This window comes from Strigops habroptila, chromosome 11 (assembly GCF_004027225.2).
Source record: "Strigops habroptila isolate Jane chromosome 11, bStrHab1.2.pri, whole genome shotgun sequence".
Classification (NCBI taxonomy): Eukaryota; Metazoa; Chordata; class Aves; order Psittaciformes; family Psittacidae; genus Strigops; species Strigops habroptila.
In genome coordinates, this window is record NC_046360.1 from 9,349,875 (window position 1) to 9,371,904 (window position 22,030).

General features: G+C 41.8%; 2 protein-coding genes across 4 annotated transcripts in view; one reads left to right on the plus strand and one right to left on the minus strand.

Annotated features, from left to right (window-relative positions):
- The window catches only part of YDJC (YdjC chitooligosaccharide deacetylase homolog), a 15,677-nt gene extending 13,139 nt beyond the window's left edge, over window positions 1-2,538 (plus strand). For 2 of the 3 annotated variants that reach the window (XM_030500834.1, XM_030500837.1), the window contains exon 7: window positions 889-1,461. Coding sequence is in view for 1 of the 3 variants with exons in the window: in XM_030500838.1 (XP_030356698.1) it covers window positions 889-892 (4 nt within the window). In the remaining 2 variants the exon portion in view is untranslated. Of the gene's footprint in view, window positions 1-888 lie in introns of all 3 variants that reach the window. The other variant, XM_030500838.1, reaches the window with a different exon arrangement.
- Window positions 517-19,347, minus strand: UBE2L3 (ubiquitin conjugating enzyme E2 L3). Its single transcript, XM_030500839.1, has 4 exons — window positions 19,240-19,347; window positions 10,682-10,777; window positions 6,602-6,788; window positions 517-3,309 (listed from the first exon to the last, which is right to left on the minus strand). The coding sequence occupies exons 1-4, from the start codon at window positions 19,264-19,266 to the stop codon at window positions 3,155-3,157; spliced, it is 465 nt and encodes a 154-aa protein (XP_030356699.1). The 5' UTR covers window positions 19,267-19,347; the 3' UTR covers window positions 517-3,154.
- Between the last annotated feature and the right edge of the window lie 2,683 nt (window positions 19,348-22,030).

The window sequence follows — 22,030 nt, forward strand, 5'->3', positions numbered from 1 at the left end:
CGTGAGGGCCATCTAGTGACTGACGGTATTTTGCTCGCGTGCAGGGATAAGCCCCAGTTATTTAACACCAGAGCCCGGCTTCTCACATTCTGGGACAGTATTTTGATGGACATTTGTTAACATTTAAGCGGCTCCATATTCTAACCGATGCATGTGCTCTGATCACAGCCATCAGGACTTTACCCACCCATCCAGCTTTGTTAGCTGAACACTGAAACACGACAGCAGACTTACCTCGGGTCTGTGTTACAAACAAAATACATTTTGCAAATTCCATATTTTTAAATCAACAGCATTAAACCAAGAGTGTTCTCTTAAATGCAAGGGAGTTTTAAATAGGGAAACTAATAAAGAGCTACTCAAAGACTTTGAAATAAGGAACCTTTCAATTGCGTAAAATGCATGGAGATAAGGGAGGAAGTTCCTCAGGGGTTCTAGAGCATCATTGTACCAGGATACTTAAAAAAACAAGTCTAAACCCCCCCATCTCTGAAAAGAAAACCATGCCACAAAGCCTTTGAGAGCAAATTTTTATTAGGGTAGCAGAATGGAATTGCAGGAAGCCTATACCAGTACTCCGGGGTGTAGTTTCACCAGCATGTTGTTTGTATTTTGGGTATTAAACTGCACGTTTAGAATTCAGCATGGCTTAGGGAACCGGAGAGAACAAGAGCTTGATTTCCTGAGTTAACATAGGACTTCATACTGTGATTTATTTTCCTCAGACTTCAAGCATACAGCACAGTATCTGATCTGTCTTTTTCCAGAGGGCTGCCTACAAACAAAAGCCATCACTTGGGTTACACATCTCGTAGTTTAGAAATTGAACTATGCCGAACACACCCAGAGAACTGATGGCAATATCTGTCTTCTATGTGACCTTTGCAGATGAAATCGGAATAGCTGGTGTAGCGCTGCTGTAGGCCTGCAGGGATCGACTGGAGCTCCTCGCATTACACAGCCCTTCCAGCTCCCTTCAACGGCATCCGAGTCACACCGGTTCAGAGAAACGCAGTCTTTGACCTGAGAGGCTCACAACCAGAAAGTATGCGATTGAGTAGTAACGAGGGCAGCCAACTAGTGCTACAGTCTTGTTTTAAATAAAATCTCGAGGATGGCGAGTTTCCATGCCCACAGACATGATCAAAAGGTACAGTGACTCACGTGATGCAGAAGTTACACACTTCAGCTTGACAGATAATTTGGCATTGTTTTATTATGAATCCGAGTGAGCGTGAATGAAACAAAATCAGTACCAACTTTCTGCAAATGAAGACACAGAGATGTGAAAATTTGGTAATTGACAGTGCTCTCACAAGCCTGAAAACGCTCAGGAAATGCAAGTTTCTGTAAATAAGGTGAATGTGGTTTAACTTTATTTACCTGCCAAAGAATCTGTCTAAGAACACTTAAAACATAAAATGTCTTAGCTCCCTAACTTATAAAAACAAAGTACTTTCAGAGGTGAGGTACTGGGCTGTCATTGTTTACACTAAATCGAAATGAAAGCCGGATGAGAGGGATGAATGAAGAAATAGCAAATATACAAGACATTAAAACCAAAAGAGACCTACCGCTTGACACACTAGTTCTGAAAGGTTGCAAAGGCAGAGGCTGTATTAAATCTGAATTTAGGAGTGCAGACAACCACCTGGGTACGAGGGATTTTCTAACTCAACTTTCTGCACATCACAATGATATGTGCTCCCCAATCCCTGTGGATTTGTGGAGATAAACCTGTTTGCTTAGTAACCTACCCAAGCTCAAGAGGCGGGAGGAGGCAGCAGTTTGACTGTATGGCAGTTTGACTGGAGCTACGGTCACGCTTTAGGCTGGGGAAGGGGGGCAGGCAGAAAGCAACAGGCGCAGTAAAGGACGCGCAGTTCTGACCAGAAAGGGCTTCCTCCTTCAGCATGTGCAGGGGGCCCGGCAGCAGCAGGAACACAGCTCTGCCTGATGAGGTTAGTATGACAGAATGAGACCTGACGCACTCATTACATCATCTAACCTGTGTGGTTTCACAACGTAGGAGCAGCAGCAGCAAAGCGCACTCCCTTACAGGTTAGGGCTCAGCACTGCTCTCCTCCCATTCTCAGTCAGAGCTGTGCAGCAACAGGGCTGGGACGTGGCACAAGTGCCATCCCATAATACGTGGATATTTGTTACGCATTCTGATGGAAAAATGTTCCAAGATGGGCAGCAGTGCTGCCAGATTTAGTACCTGAATTCAAAATTAGTATTTCCAAATGACCAATTTTTAACTCAAAACACAGGTTATCGCTTTGGTACCTCTTGGTCCCCAGTTTCTGAAACTCCTCTGAACTGGTTGGGCTGTTCTGTGTGTGTGCGTCCCCAGCTGCTCTGCAGAGGTGTTAGGAACAGAGTGAAAGAAGTTTGTAATCACATTCCACTACTCACTTGCTATAGAATTTTTTTCCCCAAAGTTTTCCAAAAGCAGGACATGAGCCATATTTTAATTCAATGACGCACACAAAAACTTGGGTTTCCCCGTTTAATAAACATTTGGTGGTAACATCAGCCAGATTTACATAAGACCTGGACATTATTTCTGATTGGTTTTGTGGGGTTTGTTGGTTTATTATGTTACAAACTGAAGTTAAGGGGAACTTGCAGCAAGTCCCACAAAGCACAGTGCAACATTGGAAGGAAAAGTAAACAAAACTGCCAAACACTCAATCATTTTCTGCCAGAACTGGGATATTTTTTTCTAAGACATCGGCTTGGGAAGGGGGATAAAATCCAATGAAGAACTGAGTGAACTCAAGATAGTGGGAACTGCAGAAAAAATACGAAGTGACAGCCGCAACCTTTTCAATTTAAGGGCAGAATATAAGTCTAAGATATTTTTGATAAATTCTGACAAGAAAAAGAAAACAGCATACTTTAAAGTATATTGAAGCAGTGATTTTTAAACAAAGAAAGCAGAACTAGAACATCTTAAATTTTAATCCTTTCTTTACAGGTTACCTAGCCCACTTTTGATTAAGAAAACTGTAGAAAGTTAGTAACAGCCACAAGTTAACACCGAAAGGTGGCACTTGTCAATTTTCCATAGAGTCCTGCTTTACGGGGTGTCTCAAATGCACTGCTCCGATCTTCTATCATACGTTGCTGACACCAACTGTGTCAGGTTTTAGTCCACTGGTCGCTTTTCACCATATTTCTTTGTAAACTCTTCAGCGTTCTTACAGAATTTTTTACGGTCCTTAGAGTATTCTTCAGCTAGGTCAGCCCGAAGGGGGTGCTCGGGCTGTGGATCATTCACCAGTGCTATGAGGGACTGGATTACTGTCAAAAGAAGTATAAACACCGTCAGAGACCAAGATGGTTCATTTTGAAAAAAATCCAAGTGTATGCAAAATTCCCCAGTAAGAAAAGAGCTTTAGCTGCCTTTAAATACATCCCATAAATCTGGGTGTGAATGAGCCACAGCAATATGCCAAGATTTAGTTCAATGACTGTGAATGAACGCCAGAAAATCATATTTGTAAACAAAACTTGAACAGAGACCAAAACACACTACAAACTATTTCCCATGTAACTGGCATCCCATCCAAAATACTCTCCTATGGCTAAAGAAGAGCCTGTGTTTCATGGACAAATCCATCTAAAAGGGGTTGGGTGACGAGGGGATTTCCATTGTGAAGCATTTTTCCCATCACCTGTCACAGTCAGTAACGCAGATATAACCAGACATTTGGAAACCATTTCTCAGCTTTCTTTATCTACAATTCTTACTTACAGGGCACAACTCCTCCCTTTATTCTGAACTGCCAAATGCATCCACTAGCAGAGATACCCTCGGCAAACAGATGGGTAAGAACTACAGGATGCCTTTCACCCCTCTGTGTACAGCCATTTCATCGACATTCCCCATCACTTTCAAAGGAAATGTCATTCTTAAAGTAACTGAGCTGTACTCGACACTCAGGCAGTGAACCTCACACCACAGTGACATTTATTGCTACATTTTCCCCATATACATTCTCCCAACGAATTAAAGCCAGACAGCTCACAGTGGGCAGGAGCTCTCATGTCCATCCGCTAAAAGGTGTGCATGTAACTGGGCAAGTCTACAGAAAGCGGGGACATGGGAAATGCGCTTTGCTGTGCAACAATATTAATATTCCATTTGAGGTAAGTTTGGGCTACCCAGAGTAACACAAAGCGGCACCCTAAGAGTCTCCAAAGCAACTGGAACAGAACTGTGATCTTTGTGCATCACGCACTAGAGCCAGCTGCCTCCTCCTGAGCTCACCCAACAAACCAACCCCTCAAAGCCGCAGGGAGCTCCACAATTCAGCTACACATCAAAGCCCATCGCTTGTTCCGAAGCTGCCACTTGGCAGTTCAACTGGATCCTCCCTAGTTTTGCAGTGTCAGTTCCTACAATACTTGTCACTCCAGTAGATGCCAGGATACCAGAGTGGCTTCTTTAAGAGCACTGATTTTTTCATGCTCATACTCTTTTCCACCCTGATCTGACAGGACTGGAGGAGACACCTCAAAACAAATACTCAAAATCCAGAGAAGCACACCCATCACTATAGTGCTGAACAAAACCAGTTCTTACCACAAACCAGAACTTAAACTGCAACAAACTACCTAATGAACGTATAAATGATATTAGCTCACTTGGCAGGAACTCGCCGGTCCTGGACTTCTGACAACTGTCATTATGTTGATCTCTACTTATGAAATCAGCATCAATACCGCATGCAACAATCCCTTCTCACTGAGAAAAAACTTGCTAAAGCACTATAGAGAAAGTGTTACTGTGTTATTAAGGTTAACACACAAGCTGTTGAGGAGCTGCCTCAATACCCACAGCATTTTAAAACGGTACCATCACAATGGTCTGTATTAATAGTAAGCATAAATTAATAGAAAGTAAAGCAATAAGATGCACGTTTAGTCTATGAAAGACAAATCAGTGACTTATGCTGAACCTAATCTCTCCCTGTTCTTGACACCTGACTATCAAAACCAATCAACTGGATGCTGCACTAATCACGTTGCATTACTGGAGTTCGTTTTTCAGGGCAGAAGAGAGAAAAAGGAACAGGCACTTAAGCAGGGCTGTAATAACATTGTTGCAGGTTCATACAACCATGTAGTAACAACAGATGCTGACACTAAAACAACTTCTTGAAGAAAGAGTTAAAAGACAGATGGAAGACCAGAAAACAGCAGAAATTGAGAGATCTGCAGTATTTTGGTACCCAGGGTTTGTTCCAGATTCTGATTTTAGCATAGCTTTTATTCACTCAGTTAAAAAGGGAATTGCTCTTTCTCAGGGAGACACTGACTACTTCCTGCATGCAAACAACTGTTTCAATAGATCCACAACTAACGCCACTTGCATTTCAAGCTAGGCAGACATATGGTTCCTTTACTTCACTAGAGAAGACTCCTAAGATTAATCCAAGTGCCAAGGTGTTAACAGAAACCTGCTACATACTGTTTTCATTTCATGCCTCCCAAGGATTAATCAACCACAAATGGTAAGATCCTCAACTGACCTGTTTCACAGGTTCTTTCTGCTGCCCCTTTGGCTTTCCCCAACATTCAACTACTTGGTCTTTACTGAAACAATTACAGAAACTTTCTTATTTTATCTTTGGGGCAAAATCACGCAAACTGTGAGTAGTTTTATTAGACACAGAAAAAAGCAATCTTACGTACAGCATTGCTTACTATCAGGAACACAGTTCAAGTGAAAACAACCTTACAGAGGACTCTGAAAGAAGAAACTACCTTTTCCTACAGAGCAAAACACTTCTGTGTCACTGCAGCTCTTGCGCTGAACTGCTACTCATTTGAATTAGTATTATTAAAAAATACACAGTTCAAGCATGTTTGTTCTTTCTATAGGTACAATAATAAATGCTTAATATCAAACCAATCACTATCTGACAGAAAACATGAAATTCTCACCCCAACAACTAAAGGGAAGCAACAACACAAAAAAACCCCCAACTCAGATCACACTCTCAGTCTGCCACAGGACCTGATGAAACCTTTTTCCTTAAAGTGTTTAAATTTTTATCCAAAGGCACTCTACACAGCAAACCTCACAGCAGTGATCTTTTAAGATCTAAGAGTTTATTTGTATTATGATACCAGGTTTTGCTTATGACTCCCTAGATATTTCAAACCTTCTGTTCAAATCACTGAGCCACATGGCAGAGAATATAAACTACACAAAGCCTTGAGGTTTTAGGTCCTTAGGTCATGAACACTTCTGAACTATAAAGTTACTGTTTAAAAAGAAACAGGAAATAACTCCCTGACAAAACACCAGCAGAGTTTTTAGGTACACCGAGCACATAACTGTGACAAAGTCAGTCATGAAGAGTGTTGTGGTTTCCTGGAGGAGGCAGTGCCACACGTCAGTGTCATCACCTTACATTCCAACAACAAAACAAGATTCCACAAGAGTTGCTCACAGCACCTGACTCATGACACAAATCTTATGACAATGAATATTCCGTAAGAGCAGTGACCAGCTGACAAGCTTTACATTTAAACACAATACAAGGATTTTGATATCCAGTTCTTTCTCCACATGGAGTCCTACCTTGGTCAGTTTTGGTTGCTGGCTTCCAGTTTTCAGCACTAATTACTGGCAGACAAACCTGCCCCTTTTCGTCGATGTTAGGGTGATAGATCTTTGTTTTAAATGTAATCTTAGGAGGTTTGAATGGATATTCTGCTGGGAAGTTGATTTCAATTCTGAAGGCTCCTTTATCATACGGAGGATTGTCCTGCAACAGGAAGGCAGAATGTCAAGAATCTGGCATATTCTAATGGATACAATTAAGTAAAAGCATGTTCCAGACTTCTATCTATCAAATGACCTCTTCTAAAGGCACTTTCTTCCAACACATACTGCTGTATGTGTGTGTCAGGAAACATCAAAACCTATTTGGTGAGAGAAAGGCACAACAGCCTCTACCTTTGTGTTCACCCTGGAAAAACAGTTTACCATAGTTCTGAAGTGAGCTGACATTTCTACTGGCAACAAAGCACCCAGTCCCATTTACTCCAAACTCGCAGTCCTATCTAATAGGTAGCTGCACTCCCAACTTTGTGTTCCAAAAACCAGCGTAAACCCTTTGAGATACAAACAGGAAGCCTGACAAAGAATATTGCTCTCTCTAAACCTAGTGATTTTACGTGTCTCACAACACAGCAATTTCATTTGTCAGATTTCCCTGTATGTTCCGAGAACATTTTTGTGCTGACTACACAGAAATGTGCTGAGTATTCATCAGCACTAAAGATAGATATTCACTGCGTCTGCTGATGAGAACATTCTGAATTTGTATGCAGTTTTAGCACCCACTCTTATCAGATCATTGTTGAAGGAGCATGATGAGAGAAGTGTGAAGTAAGCCAAGTAGTTCTTCATGCTGCAACAGAAAAAACAATGCCCAGAATCTCATTTAGAAAACCTGTGAGACTATTGATACTGCTTCAGAGGCTAACTGCAGAAGAAAAATACACCATTGCTACATGTAAAGCTTACAAAAACACCACTCTGCACTGAAAACAGTAACTATGGCATGAAGCCTTTCCAAACTCTCTGGGAACAAGAATCAAAGGATGAGAGTTTCCAGTTAGCGTGAAGTACAACCACACACATTCTTCATCAGCAACCAAACCACTCCCTGCAATAAAACACCCCCAGGAGTTAAAAAAGGTTTACTAATATTTGGGCGTGGTGAGTGTTCTATTAAAATACTATTCAACAGAATAGATTTTAGTTTCATCCACATGGAGACGCCTGGCTGTGTGTTTCTAAGTACAGCAACAATGATTTCTGTGGTCAAGGAAAGAGGTAACTGAAGTGGCTTGAAAATCACTTTTTACCCAAGCAACCCTAAAAGCTTTGGAAGTTTAACAAGTAACTTGGGGTGGTGGTGACAATTTAAGCAGTTAGTGCCCTCTCCCCCTGCAGCTCACTTGCCCTTGTCTCCATCACTTGGTGTAGTTTGTGAGGATGTTCAGTGAACTAATATGGGAACCAACCTGGCATAAATGGCTTAAAAATGTCCATTTTATGCTTGACTCTCAGTCAGAATAGTCCTTCACTATAACTCACCAATAAATTGAACCAAAAATGTATGTAAAGAGCTGCTCATGTTTTAAATAGACAAAACAGAATATTCAAGCAATTAAGTTCCAATTATTTGTTTTATTTGTTTTGACACTGACAAGGGAGAAAACCAGAATTATAAATACCAAAACACAAGTGACAAACATAACTAACATTCACTTGGAGTATTCTTGCTCTGCAAAAGTTTGTCCATAGCAAGCAGCTTTGCTTAAGTGACATGAAACTCACAGTACACCAACTGTACTTGACAAGAACAAGGAGCCTGGGGCAGATAGACTTGTTTTGATGTTGAAATCAAACAGTGTACCTTTACCATGCACAGTACAAACTACATAAACTACCTTATTCTACGGAATAGGAAAAGGAGTTGACAAGCTGTCTTCAATTTGCCTCTCAACTGAGCAAACACCCTTAAGAACTAACAGTGGTTCAGAAGAACAAAGTATGTTGCACACAACAAAAACTTTTAAAGCAGTATTGTTCACAGTAATTCTGCATGAGCACTGGTAAAAATATCAACCTTTGCATCTCTCACACCTTCATTAAGCAGCTGACCAAAGTAATGCCTAGTTATAGTATAATAATCGGTAACTGGTTAGTCCTGCTAAAGTAGGAGGGATAAGTCTTTAAACCCAAAGCAAGAACATTTGCTAAAATGGAAACAGCATGTAAATCTTCAAAAGCAAAAACTCAGCAAAAATTAAACCCACAACCAGCTTGTGCATTACAGCATGAAGCCATCAACTCCAGCATTGCAATAGCTACAAAACTGTGCTAAGACTAAACTAAGTGTATCCTCAAAATAATAAACTATGCTACTCTTTGAACATACAACACAACAATTAATTACTATAGGAATTGTAATTTCATGACAAAATTCCCTCTTAACTTTAGTAATCATTAGTAAATTTAAGGCTATTTCCTCTGTAACAGGGCCTGTTATAAACCACAAGGCAGGTATGAAGCACAGTTTGCTGCATCTAAACACTTAGAATGTTGTGAACCTTTGCAAAACAAACAGTAAGCTTATCCTCTGGTGAGCAGAAACTGTTAAAATAGATGCTGTACACCACATATTGAGGATTTTAACAGGAATAAGTATTTTGATGTTTTGCTTTATTAGTCATATTTACCAGTCTTATACTGTTTCACAGTTTTATCAAAGCAGCAAACTGTTACACATGAACCACAAATATCTGGGTGGCTTATTAAAGATCTGTCACATTTTAATGTCAAATCCTGCTTGCTTTATTTGCAAGCGTAGCCTCAACCACTCAAAAGAATTCCTTCAGGAATATAAGTATGCAGTAAACTAAAGGTATTCTACAGTATTTAAAGTGCAAAGGCCTAGCTATTACCTCAGCCTGCGTGACCTGAATTCAGGAATGGCCTCTAACTAACAAAGCAGCAGCACTGCTAAAGAGATGTCTCAAGGTCTTATAATACAAAACCAGATTGCCACTTGGTTGTGGTTTTGGTGTGACCGTTCAGGCAGCCTCCAAGGAAAAGCAGAATCGATGCCCAGTAGTGGCACGGCCTCTACTGCTGCAGGCTTACAAGTAGCTCATGTAACGAAGGGAGCATGGGCCATGACAGCAGAAATTACAAGAGGTGAGAATCCAAGTGACTTTCAACCAGTGAATTCAACATACTAGATCTCCTGCTTTCCCCTTAATAAAAAATCCCTCTCTGTTTGACTGATACAGCAGTTATCTACTTTTATCAAACGTTCTCTTAGCAGATTGCAGTGCTTTTAAAAAAAACTGAAGTGAGTTGTTTTGGCATTAATTAATGCCTAAATAAAGAGACTTCCTTTTAAAAGCTCACTTCTGAAAACCTATGCCTATTCCTGGCATCAAACTTTTTCCAATACTCCATTTTATCCTAGAAATACAGCCAGTCGATTAAAAAAATCTATTAAGGAGTAAACAAAATATTTCTTATCTTTTTTCCTTTTTTTCACAGATATTGTACTTTAAGCTTAATGTAATAAACTACAAACTTCATTTGCCCCACTTCCAACACCTCTCCCAAGCAACCCAGTGCCAGCAGAGTCCACAGCCCTTGCCAGCTGCAGCCCTGTGTTGGACCAGACCTACAATCAGGAAGCATCCAAGTAGGTATTGACCACAGACCTTTCAATTACGTATGGATTTTTCTTCAGGCTAGTTGTAAGAAACACCTCCTAACATTATCAGTCTGGGATAAAACCAAACACAGAAGACACTCAAATAAAATCAGACAGGAAGATCACACAAGAGGTCTGAAAAAGACAAGAATTAAATCCAAGAGCACATTTCACTGCCCAGAGTATGTTTAAGATGCTGCTGAATAAACTTATGCTGTATTTATGAACAACCAGCTTCTGCACAACCCCAGAGCTGTGAAAGCCAAGGTTTATAATAATCAAAGAGATTGTCAGAGTGCAAACATTATCTAATGGTCACCAGCAGCACTACTGAGCTATGGATTTATGAGGTAGAAATGATCCTCATTTCATTTTAAAGCTCATTGGAATAAGGAGTGATCTGTACTCACAGGAACAATAAGCCCTTGCCAGGTCAATAAATTAGCTTCATCAACCTGGATATTACGGAAGTTTTTCATTCCACATTTGCGGATTTCTTCAAGCTCCTGAAAAAACAAAGTGTAAGTTAGTGACAGTATTAAGCAAGATGCTCGTGTTTACTTCTCAAAACACTTAGGAGTCAACGTGGGTTTCTTTAATATTGAGGATTTGGAGGTTTCAGTGGTGCAGCCCACACAGACAACGAATAAAATTATGCACTGTGAGAAGTAAAATTCTGAGACAAGAGATTAAAAAAACACTGGGTTTTTTTTTTTTGGTGTGTGTCATGAAAATACAAAACCACATTGTTATTAACATCATTACAAGACAAAACAAAGTAAAATGCATTCAAAAGTGTTTTTATATCTCAAATGCCTTTGGTAACAGACTACCGATAACTGCGAGGGTCAGAAATAAAGTGTATCTTAGGGCTATCTGAAGGAAAGCAGTGATTTGGAAGAATTATTTCATAACAGTTTTAAACACAGATAAAGCCACTGAACAGGCCAATTATTTCACCTGAAAACTAGCAAATTCCTGCATGATCAGCTTAAATCGATACAAACTCAGAAAAATATCAATCTAAGCCAAACTAGCCTTATTTAGACCAGTAACTTTAGAAATCACAGCTTTATCTTTGTTGTGTACTATAACAGTATATATAAAGACAGCTGTTCACTCTTGAACAAGGTACCTTTCTGCTCCAGTCAAACCACTTTTCATCAGCTGGTGATCCAGGTATCACCAAAACAAGTATGTAGGCATTTCGTATTTAAAATTACGTATAAGCCCTACTGTAGCAACTGATTCATGGGGTATTTCATGAGACCTAAAAAGAAACACCTCAAGGTTTCACTTCTCCCCGCCCCCAAACAACAACTATAGCCCTTTGCTGTTGAATTCAGCAGTTTTCTCTTTAATTTAACTGAATTCAAATTCAGAAGTCCTCCACAGTTAAATATAAAGCTTTCCCAGTGCTTTCAAAACTGAAGCACATGCCTGCATGTCCACATGGGCTAGGAAAAATGTTGCTTATACAGCAACACTGGAGCACGCCGCAGCACACAGCTCCTCACTGGGCACTAGTGCGTTTGCAGAACTAAACTGTGTATCACTGATAAAACACCAACTACAGCAAAGGAACTGTGCACTGAAACCCATGAAAGATCAGTTTTCCTGCTATGAGTGCTCTACTGTCCAGGTTTTTTTTCCTAAAACAGCTCTGTTCATCTTCGCTCAAACCTTTCTGCATCTGACTGGCAGAGATTTAATACTTGCAGTAATCTCTTGCATAAACTTAGCATCATGATAAAAACCCAAAGGGAAAAATGAGATTTCCAAATGCACATGAAAAAAAAAATAAAAATCACATGACAGCCACGCATCAGATGAACATTTACATTCCCACACACTGCACCTACAAAAGCAAGAGCATACTCAGAACACTGAAGCTTAAGCTTGGAGTCTTGGACACTGAACGGATGCCCAACACAATCTTCATAACACTACGCCCAACTATTTAGTCTAGACCTGTGGACTAATCCCCAGATTCCACTGCCGCTAGATTTACACAACATCACACACAGTTTGGGTGGTTTGTTGTGTTTTTTTTTTAGAAAAGGGTAAGAGGATTATCCTACTTCCTTAAAGCAGGAAAACGTATTAAAACCACCCAATGATCCCATGAAGCACATTTACAGGGATACAGAGCAACCCAAAATATTCAGAAGAAAATAACCTTTATTATCACAGCTATAGGAGATCCTTTCTGCCCACTGAAACTGCAAATCCAGCCTCATGGTAGTGCTGAGTGCTCAGAGCAGCAGCTCAGGCAGCATCTGGCTGAACCAGACCATCTCTTCCCGTCAGGGTCAGGACAGTAACTCAGTTGTGAGCAGTTCAGTTCCTACACATACAGAACTGTGAAGTCCTGGCAAACCACTACTGCACAGCATGTAGAAGGGATAAATCCCATTCCACACTAGATGTAACACATCAAACACTGGGAACAAAATAAGCTAATTAACCAGTAGGTATTTAAGCATAAACAAACATGCATCACAAATGCCTTCACTCTAAAACAGAGAAAGAAAAATGGGTTTGGACAATTTTCTAGTTACTACATTAAAAACATTATACCCAGGGCAGAGATGTCCCCCAGAATGCCCCAGTGGGAGTGCAGCTTCCATGCAGAACAGGTTCAGATGATAGCATTAATACTGCTTCTGGCCCAGAGAACTATTGCCCAGACACAGAAAAAGGAAATACTGTGATCACACAATTCAGGTGTGTTATTAAGCTAATAGAACAAATTGGAAAAGCATGGCTTCACGTTACTGGAGAATTAAACACCTGAATTTCATAATTAGATTCAGGTTAAAAAATTGGATGCAGAATTAAGAAATGCAAGAATCCAGCACAGAGATCATTCCAAATTGTAAAGCTTTGTATGAAATTAAAGAAAAGTTTAGAACAAATATGAAAATTGCTCCCCATTTTCCCTCAAGTCCACCACATGAGAGAGGGAAATAAACAGCCTAAAGGACACTAAAGAACTAGCTGAAAACAATTCAGGACATCTTCCTCTTTTAAACTGACCTGTGAAGCCTTTGCAGGAATTAATTTTCAGAATCAAAAAAGTGATAAATTACTTCAGTGTATCAGGACTATATCCTGTGCTTCTCCTGCTGCTGCCTTAGGTCCCCAAAACAGGAATAGATGGGGATAAATGAGGCAATTCTTTTCCTCCCACACAGGCAGGACTGCAAAGGTCATGGAGAATCAAACTTACCTTGGCAGAGGACTTCCCTGAACTACAGGCTTAAGACAGACTCCAATTCATTTATAAGAGAAATTACTTATACCCAAAGTGTTTAAGATTTTATGTCACTCCAAACTAATCAATTCTATGTTAGACTTGCTTACAAATAGCTTGGTTTTCATACTACTAACCCCACAAATACAATGCAATACTATACTCACAAGTCATGCTTTTAGGGGTTTTGTGTCTAGTGCTCCATGAGATTCACCACTCCCAATTTAAGGGTGTGAGGGGAGGCGTTTTGGTTTTTTCTTCTGGCAAGTACCAAACCCCATAATAAAGCTCTAACTGCCTCCAAGCTCCAGAGGCAGACACAACTACAGTATAAATTTACTGCAAAAAAAGTGAATAAGCTACTAAATACTTTCAAACTGCACAGATTAAAAGTGAATACTGCATTTAACATGGGCTTGAGCAAGTCCAAAGGGACAAGAATTAGTTTATGTGGTAAAAGGATACAGTCCAGATATTTAATTCAAAATGATACTTAAGAGTCTAGGCAGACAGTAAATAGATTAATTCCTTTTCTTGTCCTCCACCCCTTCATTTTGTCAAGCAACGTAATTAAAGGAGCAGAGGAGGAGCATAACTAAAGGTTGAAGGACTGCAATAAGGACTTCAGTCAGGCCTCATGCCCACTGTTATCAACCTTGCACGTGACCTTGCTGCATTGGTTTCCCCATTTGTGAAATAGAAAAGTCTTATTGCACAGGCTCTCTTGAGAGGGGCTGTTTGTAGTTTGGCTGTATTTAGAGTGTTACACACAGCTCATGAAATGGAGAAAACGTTGTTTCAGAGGTGGTGCCTGATCTCCAAGTATAATGCTGAAGATGGTCATAAAAGTCCACACTACCTCTCATATAATAAGGATTTAAAAATTTGATTTTCAGTATTGTGTAATCGTTTGTGTTGTTCAGAACAAAATTAAGTTTTTGAAATTAAACAGGAAAGTTACATCAGCTTAAAATGCAGTTAAGTCATTTGAAATCCTGCAACTGTTTTGCCCATCCATCTTTCAAGTTTTGGACTTCTCTAACAAACCAAACCAGATAGGAAAATGCACACAGGCACTTGTAGGATTGCAATCCAGGAATATGGGAATACTCATAAAAACTCACACTGACTTCAGTAAGCTCTGCATCAAGCCCAAAATTAAATGCCAAAGAAAAACAAAAGTCTCCTGAAATACCTCCAAAACATGATTCTCTACTGCTTACAATTTCTGTTTCCCTATTTATAAACACACTCTCTAAAAGAAGCATGACAAAGATAAACAGGCTCCAAAACACTAATAAGGAACAGTTTTACCTTCTGAATCTCATACAGATAAGTGCTAAAACACCTTAAAATAAAACATGGCTTTATCAAAACAAACCCACAAAACCAACCAAAAACCAAACCAAATCCTAGCTCTTACAAGAACTATTAGTAAGTTACCCCTGCAACATTACAACTCTGCATACTCACGTCTTCTATTTACTGAGTAATTCTGGTTTTTGGCAACATATTTTCATTTGATTAAAAATCCTTTTGCCAATTCTCAGTTTCAAAAAGGGAAAATGAATCAGTATTCTCACTTCTGCATAAGGACAACCATACACAGCTCAAAACCACATTTCCCTTGTTACTGAGAACTGGTGTTTGGGTCAATTTAGAATTGTTTTTCAAATATAAAAGTTGTTGAAAGCCTCTTTCTTTGGGAGGGCTATGGTGTGTACCAGCCCACAGCACACTGGAGATCACAGGCCATCCACAGCAGGTACCCGGATGTGGCCTCGTGTTCCTGGTTTTTTCACAGAGTTCACCAGCTGCATAAATGTTTGTGCAATTGTGGAAGCAGAATGAACACAATAAGATTAAAATAATTGTCAGCATACCTCACTACATACGTGAAGTGTTATTTACTCTTCAAATCTATTTTCAATACTAAAGATACTTTTTAACAACTAAACCCAAGAAAACAGTAGTGTGGACTTTAGACACCTCAGCTCGATCGCATCACAGATCACACAGAAGGGAGTGGCTGCACACATGGGACGGGACAGCCTCCTCCAAGCACAACAGTTGAAGGTGCATCTCAGTACCTACACACTAGTACACCATCAAGTAAGTACTCCAACTATCCAGCACCGAAATAGCCTTCCCTTCACAACTACCCACCACCTCTCCACATAGCTTTTGGCTACTGATCTCAGCGGGAGAATGGCTTGTTTTACATTAGCGGGTGGCATCTGTGAAAAGCATTTCAATGAAATCTCTGGCATATCTCTTGGAGATCTATGATCCCAATCATACATGTTTGGAGACAATTTGCTTTTTACGAGAAAGGGTCGTGAAGCAAAGTAGCTCCCTTCAAAGAAGCAGCCTTAGATCCTTTCCTAAATATAATTACTCCACATTGGTCTGTTTTTACCCTGAGAGATCATCCATAACATATCCCTGACAAAGACTGCTTTATTCCCACCTCTCACATTTCATGAGGAGTCAAGATCTGACAACTGTGGCTCTTTGAAGAGGTGTAATGGTGGCTCACAGATCAAAACTCCACCTCAGATGTCACTGGAATATGATTCATTAGCTATGTTTATTGCACATTTTGCTAACCTAGGAGTGCTCCTGGGAAGGGCACACCTCCACTGATTTTTGTGAATCAGCACAGAGAACTTCAGTTAGACTATTTGATGGTACAAAGCTCTGCAAAAATAGGCCATAAATAAGGTATTTGGCTTAGGAAAGGCAATTTGCTCACACAGATCCTGAGATAACAAGACAATCTTATTCTTGTTATAACTTGACTTTATGTTTAAAAGTGAACTGTACAATAGCAAAATTGTGCTGCTTCTTTCACAAGGAGGTTTGCAAACTGAAGATACAAATGGCTTTCACAAGCTGAAAAGGAATCCCATTTCCACACGGAAGGCGGAAGCTATACTCATAGTCCCAGTTTTCTATAGGCAGACAGCGTGTTATTATGAGCTCAGTACATGCAGCCTCTCTGAGCCACTGTGATTAACACCAATAGCTATGCTGCATGACACGAGACCAAAAAAAAAAAAATGTAGCACTTCAAAATGTTGGCAAGACCTGAAGGAAATGGTAATTATTTTATGTGACCTATAAAAGGTTCAAAGTTTATTCTCACTTACTGAAGACGAACTTGATATTTAGCTCAACGAGAAGACAGTTAATGCTTATCCTAAACATAATTGAGTGTCACACTGAAAACCTCTATTTCCTTTAGTTATAAACACTCGTTCTACAACCCTGAGAAAGACACACCACAGACTCTTCCATAGTGCAAAACTCCACAGTGAAAGACTTTTTAAAGCAGGTCTGTGAATTTGGAACTTAAACGACGATACTGGGTTGATACACATGCGAGTTTGGTCCTTCAAAACACCACGCTGCAGCAATCCAGATTACATCATCTGTACGAGAGCTCTACCGTGTTCCTACCGAGGTGAATGGCAAAACTCAAAGCCATCTGGGTTGCGACTTGATTCTCCAAAAGGCATGAAGGTGGCTGCTTACTGAACAGCCTTTACAAGTCATGGGACGCAGCACGCCACCGCTCTTGAAGTGGCACACACACACACCACACACAACCCACAAACATCAGGCAATAAAAATGAAAGTAAAAATGTAAGAGGGAAGCAACTGATGTCTCCTTCCTTCCTACACCACTCCCTCTGAGCAGCAACTGCCACACAGCTTTCCTAGAAAAGGAGGAGGTCACGTTGTCAAAATCCATTTTTACAGCATTTTAGTGAAACATTAAAGTACTAACTAGCATTTCAGAAGTACAGGGAATTGAGGAGCAGGGCTGAAGAGCAAGAGGCTCTACAGATATTAAGAACAATTTTTCTTGACTTTAATGTCAAGATTTTAATGTTCTATTTTAAATTTCAAAAGAAGGAATGATTGGAAATATATTTTTTCCCTACCAGAGTAGTAGTGATGTGCTTTTGGAGAATTAACACATTTGTTTCAAAACAGGCAGAAAAGCTGGCTTGCAAACATACAGAATGGTTGTTTACTATCAGAAACTAAGGGAAACCTTATTTCAATATAAAGCAACAGGCACACTGATGACAGAACTAAAGCTGTGACAAAACATAACAGCTATCAAAAATTAAATACAAAAATGAATGCCCTCTCATCAGGATCTTTAAGGACAATTAAATTGTTACTAATTTAATACATATGAATGACTCTGCACACATCTACCATTTAATTTTTAATCATGCCATAGCCCATTTTAAACAACAAAACTAGCTTTGTGAAAGCACTGCTGAGCTATCAGTTTCTTCAAAAATAACCAGGTTACAATCGTTAATTATGTATCTGCACAATTAAGGAAATGCAACTTCAACCCATCATCTACACATCCTAGAGAAATCTCAGCCCCATCAGGGGCCCACATTCTGAAAGCCAGCTGTAAAACTGATAATAAAATATTAAATTTAATGAAATCGCCCCAATATCTGTCAAATCCTAACGCATGGGTAAACTGCACCCCACAGGAACAGGGTTTTTAATAAGGCTAAAACACCACCCGACAGTTGCAGGGTCTTTCCCCTACATTTCACAGGGCCAGCCTGTAAAGTTCATTGATTTACACTACAGGCACTTTGCATGCAAATATTGTAGGGTATTGCCACAGCATTTTACAGATGACTAAATTTAACACCACTATGTATGCACATCCTGGGCAAACCCCACTGCATACAGTTTGTGATGTTAATTGGCAATTATATACAACACATACACTAAACTCGTAGGCTTTGGGGTCAGTGGTCACCATTTTCTAATAAGTACTTACTCCTCAAGCTAAATAAGGAGAAACACAATCCCAAGCAGTATTTTACAATAAACTATACGTGCTCCCGGTTAAAGCCCAGCTGAGGCCGAGTTTACATTTACAAGTATCATCCACACTTCCGAACAAATAGAGCGAAAACAAAAACATTACCGCGTCTGCAGTGAATAAGGAAACTTCTGAACCAAGGTCCACATTTCAGTGCGATAAACCTCTTACTCATACAAGGAAGAGATCACCCTCCGAAACAACGAAAACGAAATTATCTCACCCCCGAGCGCCCGGGGAAGGCTCCTCAGCAAGGGGCGAGCGGGGGCAGCGGCGAACCCCCACCCGCAGGGCGGGAGGACAGGGCGCTGCCCCGCGCCCGGCCGAGCCCTCCCGCGGGCAGGGCCGGGGACCGCGCCGCGCCTGCGGCACCACCGCCGGCGGGGCGACCCCTCACACTGCCCCGGGGAGTGCCCCGGCCCCGGGAGGGGGCCGAGACGTCCCGGCAGCGCCGTTTCCTTCCCCCCCAGCCCTTCCTCTTTGCTTAGTCACCGCAGGAGCCCCCCGAGGGATAGGGACGGGGCGGCCCGCTGCGGTCCGCGGCAGCCGCTGAGTACCCCCACCCAGCGCCGGGCGGCGGCCGGGGGCCGCGGAGCGCCGCCGGAGCCCCGGGCGGTGGCGGGGGAGACAGCGCGGCCCCTCACGGCCGCGGCCTAGGAGCCGGCTGCTCCCGTTCCCGTCGCTCCAGCCCGGGGTACCACCGAGGGGACGGGAGGAGGCCGCCCCGCCGGGCCGCGGCAGGGGAGGCGACCCCCCGCACCTGGAGGGGCACCGGGGTAGAGAAGGGTGCCCGCTGCCACCCGCCCGCCGGCCCTGCCCGGCGCGGCGCTGGCTGTTACCTTCATCAGCCTCCTGCTGGCCGCCATCTTGGCTCTACTGCTGCCGCCCCACAATGCATGGCGGCGGCGGGCCGGGCGCTACAGCCCTGCGCTTCCTGGGGCGGCGGCGGGGGCGGGCTGACGGGGCTGCGCTCCCCGCGGGCCGCGCCGGTCACCGCCCCGCACCGCCGGCCGCAGCGCTGCCCACAGAGCCGGGCCCGGCAGCGCCCCTGCGGGAACGCGGCTCCGTCCCGCGGGCAGGGGAGCGCGCCGGACCGGGGCCCGCCTGCAGCCTGCTGCCCCGGGGCTCCTGTGGCAGCCCCTCGCTGGAGGCCGGTTGCCGCCTGCCTCCAGTCCTCGGTGATGTCTTTTGTCCCGGTGTGGTTTCAATCCTCGACCAATGCGTCGAAATGCTGGTGTGCCTTATTTTATTTACGGGACAGCACCCCAAATTCAGAATCATTGTGGGGAAAAAGACACCAACCTGTAGTTGCAGGTTTTATCAAATAACACACAACCTGTATTTCTTAGTTTCTTAAAATACCCTGAAGAAAGGCGAGGGAGGTTCCAGAAGAGGCACTTGACCCACAGAAACCCCCCCAGACCTGCTAGTCTCTGACTACCCCAGGTACATCCCTGCCCTTACCTTAGCATGGCCAGTTCAGCCCAGCCTCACCCTGGCACTTCCAGCCAGCTGTGCCCTTCTGCAATCTCCTCGAGGCAAGCAAGCTGTGGAAGAGGACATAATGTCACTGTCAGTGTTAATCAAGGCTGTTAAATGGCCATGTGCTTTTCAGCTCTTTAATGGAGCTCTAATTGTAACTGCTCTTCAGCTCTGATCCTTCCCAGCTGGCCTCTAGCAATGGCTGCAGGAGCAGTTCAGATGCCTAACCATAAGCACCCAGTATCATTTCAGGTGCCCTAGGGCATCCAAGACCCAGGGCTAGCAGATACAGCATGGGACACAAGTTACTATACTATATGACACCTAAAATGCCACCAGACATCTGTGTCCAGACACCTGACTTGCTCCTTAAAACATTCTCTGCGTACTCAGGAATTACTCCAAAATCTGCTCTGCTGATGCGTGGCCTTATTTTCCCTTTCCCCCTCCTTCATGTCACTTAATCGTGTCCTCAATCTAACACTTGTTCTGTGAAAAAGTCATGTGAAAAAGTTCTAAGCTCTAAAATAAGCTTTACAGACTCAGACAACCCAAAAAGGAAGTGTTATGGTTATTACAAGAGGCTTTCAAAAACTTGTAAAAATGCAACAGAAGTTGTTAATTGTAGAGCACAGGATTCTAGTATGTTATCTTCAAATTATTCCCTGAAATATCGATAGGATTTGATAATCAATATTTTGCATTAATATAGTACTTATTGCTCCAAAACTTAATTAACATTTGTTAATGAAGGAAGCTATACAGCACTTACAGGAACCAAGTTAATACTCCACCTACTTCATATAGGTATTAAATAATTTGTAAGTAATTATAATATTAAACATATTTGGAGATAATGAGAACTTTATTAAATATCTAAAGATTAATGCATCCATTTTACTCAAGAAAAATGCAGTCAGAGGAAACTGAAAATGAAAGAGGCAGAGAGCATCCTGGTGAAGTAGCAGAGAGCTGTAAAGCAAGCATGAGTGCTGACTGGCTGCAGAAGTTACACACTATGTACCCGTGGCGGGTACACGCTGTGTGCAAACAGAAGGCGTAGACTCTAATGAGGATTCTCAATGTGCTGCTGAAATGGGATGCTGGTGGTGAAGATTTAAAAAAGCCAACATCTGATAAAAGGGCTAGTTCTGATTGTATGATTTTGAAACACAGAAACACCTAAATCTGATACCATGGTAACTTGGAAGAACAGTTCTCACAACTTATTTTCCAGATGTCTACAAATATGAAAACCAAACTGCTTCAGATACTATATTGATTTTATTTGCCAAAACTCTATTCATATCTTCTTCTCATCTTCATTTGACTGCATAATTTTCCAAGACCATCATATGTCTCCAAGTATTCTCTGAACTATTTTTCCCCCAACAGACAGTTATTCAGGCCTACACCTGCACTGAGACACACTGCCACCACACGCAAGAGGCAGAATTAGAAGCACCACAGGGAATTCCAAATTGATTATATGTCATTTTAATCCACGAATTTATAGCTTGTAAGAGAGCGTCAGAAGTATCTGGGATAATTATAAATTAATCCACATTTCCTTCGACAAGAACAAAAATACCACCCACACTACAACTAACAATAGGCCAGCCAGTTCTTAAGAAATCATTGTTGAGTGTAGCTGTCCTCACAAATTGCCACTTCATGTTGAAATTCTTTATTACAGCAAGGTATTTGAGAAGTTTACACAGAACTAGGCATGTTTCACATACCTGCTGCCAGTATGTGCATCCTTTCAGTATCTAGTTTCAGACTGATCCAGAGTAGATCCTGTGGCGCTAACGCTGGTGCATCTCCTGGTTTTGAACAAGGGCTGTGCAACCATATTGCTGGATCTCGCCTGGATGCGGGTTGCTGGCAGTCATGACATGCTGTCGTACAGTCTTGAAGCAGCAGCAGGAATTTCCTTTCAGACAGAATTTCAATATACCTCTTACTTTGCTGTAAGCACCAAGACCCAGGTATTAGTTACACTGAGTTTTGTAGATGGTTTTGCATTTCTTAACATTTTTTAATGTGGTTTCCAGGCTCTATCCAGTTTTTTACTTGACTTTTAAGTGTCCAGAATACAGGTTTTAGTGCTTATTCTGCGATACCTTCAAGGGACTGGACACGACA